The following is a 10,298-nucleotide window of genomic DNA, read 5'->3' as shown; positions in this document are numbered from 1 at the left end:
TGCCACATAAGAGGCCTAAAGCAGCTTGTTTTGGGGCTGTTTCAGACAGGAAATGTTTCAAGTATGAAATAATGAAAAAAGAGGACTAAAAGAATGCCAGTTAATATTAGACGGGTTTTCTCACCCGGAATATGTATTTTTGCCCCACTGAAATCACAATGAATGCCATTTCTTATTGTTATTTAGATCCTGAAATTTTTGGCATTTTGGGCGATTAGCAAAAGCAACACTAATTGCACTATGTCTATCATGCGATGCGTTGATTTGGATGCATAGATTGTTAGACTGTTACTGTGATTTCTTCTGTTCGTGCTTTTGTAGATAACTCTGGTGTGCAGCTTTCCTCAGTTCACGTTCCATGGACTCCCCGGTTTCAGACACCAGCTTGCTGAAGATGCTATCCGGGTACTCCGTCAACAGAAGGTGTGGCTCGTCAAATTCTGCTACACGACCTTCATCCATCACCTAATAGATTGAAAGAAAAGAGTTAAATAAGGTAGCCATTACTAGTTTCCGTCTCGTTAATGGTCGTTGCCAATTAAAATCCCCCGCGACCAGAGGTTTTGTCCATTCTGTCCTAATGATATTGAAGACGAACAACATTTCATTTTAAATTGTACACTATATAATGATAAACGCACAAAGATGTTCAACTTTCTCTCCGCTTGCTCAACAGAATTTGTTACATTTCATGCTATAAATAAATTTAATTTCATCCTAGAAGGTAATAACCCTTACAAATAGGTAAATGCATCAAAGGATGTTTAGACCTTAGAACAAGCTGTATTAGTTGACTCATCTATTGTTTTGTACGTAGGTATAGGTAATTTCGTTGTACCTATGCATTTGTCTGTATATCTACATGCAGATTTAGACCTTACAAAAGTCGCTGTACTTTTGTTGTGTCAATAACGCTCCATTTAAGATGGTCGATGAAGGCAAACTCTCCTCCATGGCAGGGGCCTGCGCAGCGCCTCGACGTGCTGTTTTTGGCCCTATCGGACGAAACCAGAACAGGGCCTAGCGGGAGTCCTGACAGCTACCGGCCTTTTTTTGTGGCCCATGCAGGCGCCGACTTGACTTTAACAAGAACTCTATGCTGAGGTCACATTTTCAAACCGGGACGCCCGGGCTGTTTTGATTAACGAAAAATTGACAATTTATATCAATAATATACGGAAATAGTTCCCATCAATAATTTTGTCAATTTTCTTTTTTGTGCTTTCGTTGTCTTTCATTTTATACTTTTCGTTCCATACGACTGCCCGGCCGGGCGCCGGCTTGGAAATGTGACCTTTAGGATCAAATGGCCCCGGCAAGAAATATACGCTGGGACGAAGCCGTAACCTAATTGTGGCTATGATAGCCGCCGTCCACCCGCGCCGGCGTCATGGCGTCGGCCGGCGTCTAGATCGGGAACATGCCGCACGGGCCCCGTTGGATATGTGACACCAGCAAAAACACCGTGATGTTTCGCGGCGTAAAATATTAGAGTTTTTAAATTTGTTTGAATCCGAGTACATGTTCGTAACTATATTCACGATGATGTTGTACTTGAAATGTTGATTTTTAATATTAAATGTTCTGTCCCTAACAGAAGTTACTATACGTTTGGACATGGCATCGACCATTCATGAACGATATGGTATCGGCCGTTTTAAATGACAACGAGTCATAAGTTAGCGTAGCCCAAATCTTATCGAAATTTCATCAGAAATTTGTTGTATATACACATAGTTTGCTTGTTTATGGGTGAAACATACTACTCGTACCAAGAATCATGTCGGAGTCCAAAATGGCTTGTTTGACATGGGTTTAAAAACATACCACGATTCTGTCGGAGTCCATGACGGTGTTGAGTCTGTGCGCGATGGTCAACACGGTGCAGTGTTTGAAGCGTTCCCTGATGGTCGACTGGATCAGCCGGTCCGTTCTGCAAAACACATATCCAAGCAAAAATGATTTTCACACTGAAAAAGGCCGTCCATGGCCATGCGAAGTTCGAAATAGTCACCACCAGACTCCGTGGCACTCTGGCCTGTTACATTCCTTTTTAGGCTGGTTTCTACTATTCATTAAGCCTTGAGGATCCTGGTGGAGACTAAGTTTAAAAATTAAAGAAATACCCAGTCGCAAGAAGTTTTTTTATTGGTTTATATGTTTGTTGATAACCCTTTTTTTGCGCAATATTATCAGGAAATAGACCAGTTAGCACTTTAAAAAATATAAAAACATACTGTTTTTCCATATTTAGACCATTTTTCCAGGCAATTCATTCACTGTTTCATCAGAGGGACGTTTTAAAAACCGCATTTCCCTGGCATATAAATATATAAGTATGATATACTGAAAGATAATTATATAAAATTATTACTCATTTCTTGCTAATTCTTATAAAATCATAAATTATACATGTGACTAAACTCAATAAAATAGCAACGAAAACTGCACCGTACTTGAGATCGATGTTGGCTGTCGCCTCGTCAAACAACAGGATGCGGTTGTAGTACAGAATGGTCCGCGCCAGACACAGGAGCTGCTTCTGCCCCACGCTCAGACTTCCACCTCTCTCCCCTATCGGCGTGTCCAGGCCTTGCGGAAGCTTCTGTATGTCTTCAGTCATGTAAACCTTCGTACACAAAGAGCAGAAAAAAAATGTATTGCAAACCCATGCCCGAATAGATTTCCGCAACTCCTCTCTATTAGGATGTTCAGGCTTAACCGAAAAGTTCGTTATAGCAAATTCCTGCATGAGGGTTCATTGCAAACAAAGCAACATATAATGGTGTGTTCTATACTTGATTTGGAACAAAAATTGAATACGCGTATTTTAGAAATTTTCTATCCATCCAATTGAAATGGAGGTGTTCACGGAATTGTTTGTTCATTGTTAGGTGCAAGAGTAAGAAAGTTGTCGAATTATTTCTTAACGGTAATAATGTTTTACGCGAAAAAACAGAAATTACGTTTAATCTATTTACTGCCAATTTTTGCCATTTTTGAGAGAAATAAATAATTAAATGAATTCATTGAAATTACTTGCAAAGGGATAACAGGAAGATATAGTAACAGCGAAGGTGTTAAAAGCATTAGTTTTAGTTACATTTAATACCCTAGTCTTACCTCATTCAGCGATGTCCACAATGCATGGTCTGAGTGCATGTCCAAGGGATCCAGATTTTTCCTAACGGTCCCCTGGATCATGATGGGATCTTGTTGAATGACGGAGATCTTCTTCCTGAGATCGTGCAGTCCCAGTTTACGGATGTCCACCCCGTCTATTCGGATACTGCCTGTCGGTTCTACCAGCCTCATCAGCATCATCAGCAGGGAACTTTTCCCCGCGCCGGTACGACCAACGATGCCAACCTAGAAATGGAAATATACCTCAATCAAGTTTTATAACTTTTAAGACCTTATAATCAAGTTTTTCAGGATAGGCCATCTATTAGAAGAAGAACTTTATTGCGCAACAGATGTAGCAGGTACAACGTATGGCAAAATGATACATACATAGTTTGTGGTGTTAACATACAGATATAGTGGTGTTGAGAATATCTAACAGTTCTACTAACTGTAATAGGAATCTGGCCTGCTTCATAAACAATGTATAACAAAAGAGAGACACTAATTATACTAATCTAACTCTATTATACAATGTAGTAATAAATTGTGCCAGGAATTAATTACGTTTTCTCGTTTTGTCATGGAATTGTGTACAAATTGGCCTACATAAGTGGAAATGTTGACAGGGCATGATAGTAACATATAGAATATCTCTTTGTCTGGGGTAGTGTTATATTGGTCTATATTAGGCTAATGTTACATGTAATACATTACGAAATCGTCGCCGGTGTGCGCATGCAGGCGCACGGAGCAATCCTCGCTCAATAAAAATTACAAAAGAATTACAAAAGGTTTAAAGAATTTTTCCTAGAAGAGCAATATGGAAACAACATTAACAGATGTGTGTACCTTGCACCTCATGATGTCATATACATTTTCAGGGAGAAATATTGATTTTGATCTTTTTCCCTCCCCCTTAATCAGAGCACTACATTTGTAGAGCGCTTCGTCTATTTTGGGGATTCTAAATTTTTGGGTGACGTCCTGTGCTCCTTGGTAGAAATTGAGATGCTTCCATATCAGGATTTGTGTAATATATGTCCAACTACATGTGTGCCAAATTTTGCTTTTAGACAAACGTGCACAATTCGGCAGATTTTGTCAGCTATGCCACTGTACTAGTTAGAATTAGGCGCGGTTCTAAAATAATAGTATTCTTCAAAAATGTAGATACAGTATGTGCACTTGCTTTACTCCGACGAAGTGGCCGTCAACGCAGATATGTCCGAACCGTGTATTCAAGAACTTTAGATTGCACATTAAGCACGGTTCCGGTTACGTATTGACTGAATACATGTCTGACCATTGTTCTAGCCAGGTATCGATGTAGCGCAGTTCTAAATGCATCTATATAGCTTCAAAAAGTGCTAAAGCTGTAGCGTACCTTCTCTCCCCCGACTATGTTCAAGTTGACGTTCTTTAGAACGAAAGACTCCTGCTCGCCGTAGGAAAGGTAGACTCCTTTCAGATCTATGGCGCCGTATGCCGGCCAGTCCGGCGGGGGTTTGTGGTCGGTCTCATACGGTGCTTCAGGCGTCAGCTCGGCGTATTCTATCACCCTTTCGGTATTGATCATCTGAAAGTACAATAATATCAATGCATAATCTTAATGAATATTCAGCACTACAGTAAAGACAATTTGTAAGCAAAGACATGAAGCCTAAGCAGAGACATGGAATGTTCGTTTAGTGTCAATACTACATTAACCCAGTAACACCTACATGAAACTCCAGTGCACAGCGACCCAGTAACACCTAACTCCAGCGCACAGTGAACCAGTAACGCCTATCTCCAGCGCACAGTGAACCAGTAACACCTAACTCCAGTGCGCAGTGAACCAGTAACACCTACAGTGAACCAGTAACACCTAATTCCAGCGCACAGTGAACCAGTAACACCTAACTCCAGTGCACAGTGAACCAGTAACACCTAACTCCAGTGCACAGTGAACCAGTGACACCTAACTCCAGCGCACAGTGAACCAGTAACACCTAACTCCAGTGCACAGTGAACCAGTAACACCTAACTCCAGCGCACAGTGAACCAGTAACCCCTAACTCCAGTGCGCAGTGAACCAGTAACACCTAACTCCAGTGCACAGTGAACCAGTAACACCTAACTCCAGCGCACAGTGAACCAGTAACACCTAACTCCAGTGCACAGTGAACCAGTAACACCTAACTCCAGCGCACAGTGAACCAGTAACCCCTAGCTCCAGTGCACAGTGAACCAGTAACCCCTAACTCCCGTGCGCATTGAACCAGTAACACCTAACTCCAGCGCACAGTGAACCAGTAACACCTAACTCCAGTGCACAGTGAACCACCGAATGAAGACGGCAGGCGGTCATCGAAACGTCGGCCCGTGTTAGACAAATGGTTGTAAATGGACAAGCCTTTGCATCCAAAGTGGTTTCTGTAATATTTGAGACCAACAAGTATTTACTTATGATAGCTCGTGGTATAAACACTCCACTAGTCTGCTTTAATAATTCAAAAATGATACTTAAAGTTTTGATCCATTTTTGTATCTATTTACAGGCTTCTCTAATATCCCAAAATGCGGTCATTGAGTCTTCCGATTACAGCAATTTGGGCAAAGTCTACAGCCAATAAATAGTGCCGGGAAAATGATAAAACGCAGTGAACCAATAGATATTAACGTAACGTAACGTAACGTATTAACGTAGTATACTTACGACGCTTTCCAATTCTTTAATGGCCTCCACAATAAATTCAGCGTGCTCGGACATTAGAAGCGCATACGAAAGAGTGAGACCCACGCGTCCAGCACCAAGACCTGTTCGGTTGGAAACAATAAAAACAGCATTAATAAAACTATCACGAATGCACATAGGATGTAATAAGCACCATGAAGAAAAATAGTAAATTGTAAGTGAAGTGTTGGAGGTTTAGACATTATATTGCTTATTGTTAAAAATGATTATGATAAACCTAATCTGGTTACCAAACGTATTCTAGCTGCGGGGTTCGTTTTGTCCTCTTTGCAAAGAGAACAAAAGAGACTCGGCAGTACAAAATGGGTTTTCGTAACCAAGCTATGAAATACTTACTTTCTGACGACAATATACACATGAATGTGAGGAAGGTGTTGAAGGTGGCGTCCAGGACCTTGACTCTGACCTTATACCAGGCCTTGGTCGCGATGTCGAGGAATTCAGCCTCACTGTGCTGATCGACAATATCTCTGAACCGCCTCTTGAAGTTCTCTTGAGCTGACAGAGCTCTGATCGTCCACAGTCCCTCCATGACTGCCGACACGTGCGTATAGATGGGGCTGGCGTCTGTAGAGGCGGTCAACGTAACAACAAATGCTTTTTAAAAAGCTGGCCGGTTGCTAAGTTGGGAATAGCTGGTTAGGGGCGGCGTAAGTGTGCGATGTTTGACTTCGTACGACTCACGACGATCCGTGAAACGGATTTCTCCCCGAGAACAAGAGCTACCTACCATCCAGAATTCATGACCCTACCTTGTCCAGATCGCGAGATATCAAAACCGGAAGTTGCAGTACCAGGGGAAGCCACTATGGGGCTGCAGTACCAGGGGAAGCCACTAGGGGGCCCAAAACCTAATCATTCCCAGGTTTTGCCACAATCTACCGACACACTAAATATGAAACCAATCCATCCAGCCGTTCTTGAGTTATTTTGTTGACAAACAGACAGTACAATTCAGCCTCACGCAACTGAAGTAATATATTAAGTAGTATTTATCATCCTAATAAATTTACAAATGATAAATAAAGAAACAATTTAAAATGGAACAAAAGTGTAAGGTATTAGAGGATTGACATGTTGACAGGCTTACTTGTTGCTTTCAGTCTCGCCAGATGTCGCACAGTCGGCATGTAGTAGTTGTACATGAAAGCGAAGCCGAGAACTAGCGGGCATGTCGGCAGGATTGCCCAGGGATTGCCGATGCAAATCATCACTACAGCTCCAATGGCAGCGAGCAAACCCTATGGATAATATTAAAGGAGTCGTCACTTTTTTAAAAATAGCTGCAAGTCGTTCTCGTTGAATTAGGAGAGAAGCTCTGTTGTGTACGTGTATGGTGACTAGCTGCTATACGAATCTATTTTTTTCGTTCCTTTCCTGCTCGTAAAAGAGAAAAAAGACTCCGGAGATATAATAGATTTGGATATCAAGTTTTATGTATAAAAATACACAATAATAGCAGCTGATATACAATAAACCAACCACATTTCTTCTTCATATCTTGTTTTGTCTTTTTAAATTACAATCTAGATATAATACCTCTGTTTCACTGGGAATGAAGTATGACTAGTTTTTGAACGTTTTGTCTTTTTATGCATTGCGGAGGAAGCGATGCATGTTCAATGAACCTGATCTTGAAATAGGTTAAACTACACAATTTTAAAATACTTTCATTTTAGGACCATAAACACGGCATATGTGTGATACGAACCTCGATGCTGGATATTAGTTGTTGGGGAATGTGCTCTTCCACCTTAAGCAAGTCGTCCGCAAACCTGTTAAGAACCCTCCCTGTTGCGTAACATGAGAAAACAGTTTAGGACAGACCCAGGCAATCTGGAGTTTACTTGGGGAACACAAAGGCAAGCGCTGAACATGAAACATAAAAAAGGAGGGGCGACCATCATCTTTGACAGATTAGAACGGAAACACCGATAATGATGCAGATAATCATTGGTAATCATTCATTCTTTATTTCAGGTAAACAAACCGATATAACACATGTACAGCTGAGTACATCATTAAAATAATACAAAAACTCTACAGACTTACAAATAAAACAGAAAGAAAGCTAGAAGCATAATAAATTGTAGGTCTTCCGGAAGAATGAATTCCTGTAAAAGGCATCGGAACTTATTAAGCGACTGACATTAGAAAAGAACTAGAGGTCGGAGATCTCATGTCTTCGTCAGAGGTACATCGTTCTAGAGAAATTAACATGCGTATTATTCACTCTTTTTAATAATCAATTTGGTCTAAAGAACAAAAGAATCTCTGTACAATTTTTATGGTACAGAACACCCTGAAACGGTTTGCCGCAGATAATACAGATGCGTCGCAACCCGTGTTAGCCCCCCCTCCACGTTATTTGAGTTTGGACTGTTACTGGAAAAAAAAAAGTTCAAGAAATTCTTACTGTGTTGAAAGTGTCACGACAGTGTCGCAAAATATAAAAAGAGAAGATGTTATAAAGGAAAGAATCAGTCTTTAAGTCTGTTAAATACGGATTACAAAATTCTTGCCTTCATACTTGCCAACAGAATTAAACCCAGTCTGGATAAGTTGATAAACAAGGACCAAACGGCATACATAAAAGGACGCTTCATCGGGTAAAATGTTAGATTGATAAATGACATTATAGACTATTGTGACGATAAAAACAAACCAGGAATGATCCTGTTCCTGGATTTTGAGAAAGCTTTCGATAGCATTGAGCACAACTTCATGTTCAAAGTTCTGGATAAGTTCAATTTTGGTCCCACTTTTGTTAACTGGGTTAGAATCATATACACAGACTGTATCGCATCAGTGTTAAATATTGGATGGAGAACAGCCTGTATTCAGATCAAACGTGGTATAAGGCAAAGTTGTCCACTGAGCGCTCTCCTTTTTTTATTTGTTGCTGAAATTTTATTCCATGTTATACAATCAAATGAAAATGTAAAAGGAATTATGATTGATGAACATAATATAAAGTTATGTCAAGTAGCTGACGATACAACATTGTTTCTATCTACTGAGGAATCATTAACTGAAGCTTTGTACTGTATTGATCAATTCCATCAAGTCACAGGTCTGAAACTCAATAGATCCAAAACAAAAGGATTATGGGTAGGCCTATGGAAAGAAAAAGAAACAACTGGAAGGGATTGAGTGGCCACTACAGCCTATCAAATCTCTGGGTGTATATTTTGGACACTGTAAGAAAACCCTAGGTAAATTAAATTGGGATGACAAAGTAAAGGAATTAAAAATTATTCTCAACACATGGAGGCAAAGAAATTTAACCATATATGGTAGAATAACCATTGTTAAATCCTTAGCTGCTACAAAATTAACTTATAATATGAACATGCTGCATATGCCTATATCAGTACAGAATGAGGTAAATAATGCTTTGTTTAAATTTATTTGGAATGGTAAACAAGATAAGATTAAGCGTAAAACAGTAATTGGAAACCTTGATCAAGGAGGTCTAAGAATGTTAGACATCTACTGTGTTAAAGATTCTCTGCTCGCTTCTTGGGTAAAGCGCATCTGTTATGGTGAAGGGTCTTGGAGATATATTCCCTTAATGTATCTATCTGCATTTGGAAACAATGTGAATCTGATTTTTAAAATGAATGGCATAGATGAAAAACTCCTGGATAAGTTACCAATTTTTTATAAACAAGTCATTTCTGCATGGTACAAATTATGTAGCCATTGTACAGACACAGAGAGTGACATACAGAATCAGATTATTTGGGGCAATAATCACTTTCTATTTAAGGGAAAATCATTATTGTACCCACACTGGATAAACTCAGGATTTGTGTATGTTAGGGATATTTTACAGAATGGTATTTTTTTAAAAGATGAAGAAGTTTTCCGTAAACCTGATGTTAAACGTAACTGGGCTATGTGAATTACTTTCTGTTAAACAAGCCATACGTAAACACCTGAAAGATATGAATGTAGTTGATAACACTGATAGAAACCAAATGCACAGATGTCCCAAACTTATGTTTTCTGAAAACATCAAAACTATACCAACTACTTATGCAACAGAAATTTGAATTGCCTTGTGTACAAAATAAATGGGAGGTTGAATTAAAATGTAAGCCTATATGGAAAAACATATGGAAAAACCAAACATGTAATCCTATTGGTAAACATTTGATGCAATTGAACTATAAGCTTTTACACCGTATATTGCCATGTGGCAAGTTACTTAAGGTTTGGAAGATAAAACTACTAATGTTTGTAATTTATGTAACTGTATCGATGATTATAATCATATGTTTATTGCATGTTGTAGGTTAAACGTCTTTTGGAAATGTGTTGAAAATTTTATATACAAATTCTTTCAGTGCGATGTAAAAATGAGTTATGAAATATTGATATTAGGATATAAAACATACTTGTCAAGTTTGCCTAGCACAATTAAGAGACA

General features: G+C 39.4%; 1 protein-coding gene across 1 annotated transcript in view; it reads right to left on the bottom strand.

Moving 5' to 3' along the window:
- Window positions 1–279: 279 nt before the first annotated feature.
- The window catches only part of LOC109483882 (multidrug resistance-associated protein 4-like), a 19,236-nt gene continuing 9,217 nt past the window's right edge, over window positions 280–10,298 (bottom strand). The window contains exons 11-19 of the mRNA XM_019787025.1: window positions 7,575–7,654; window positions 6,954–7,104; window positions 6,200–6,430; window positions 5,825–5,925; window positions 4,511–4,702; window positions 3,124–3,369; window positions 2,457–2,629; window positions 1,828–1,933; window positions 280–465 (exon numbers count right to left, since the gene is read on the bottom strand). Coding sequence (XP_019642584.1) covers window positions 289–465; window positions 1,828–1,933; window positions 2,457–2,629; window positions 3,124–3,369; window positions 4,511–4,702; window positions 5,825–5,925; window positions 6,200–6,430; window positions 6,954–7,104; window positions 7,575–7,654 — 1,457 coding nt within the window. The 3' untranslated portion in view covers window positions 280–288. The remainder of the gene's footprint in view (window positions 466–1,827; window positions 1,934–2,456; window positions 2,630–3,123; window positions 3,370–4,510; window positions 4,703–5,824; window positions 5,926–6,199; window positions 6,431–6,953; window positions 7,105–7,574; window positions 7,655–10,298) is intronic.

The sequence above is a fragment of the Branchiostoma belcheri genome, unplaced genomic scaffold (genome assembly GCF_001625305.1).
Source record: "Branchiostoma belcheri isolate BF01 breed outbred unplaced genomic scaffold, Haploidv18h27 scaffold67, whole genome shotgun sequence".
NCBI classification, from domain to species: Eukaryota; Metazoa; Chordata; class Leptocardii; order Amphioxiformes; family Branchiostomatidae; genus Branchiostoma; species Branchiostoma belcheri.
Note: the sequence above shows the minus strand (reverse complement) of the source record. Positions and strands in the feature narration are given on the sequence as shown.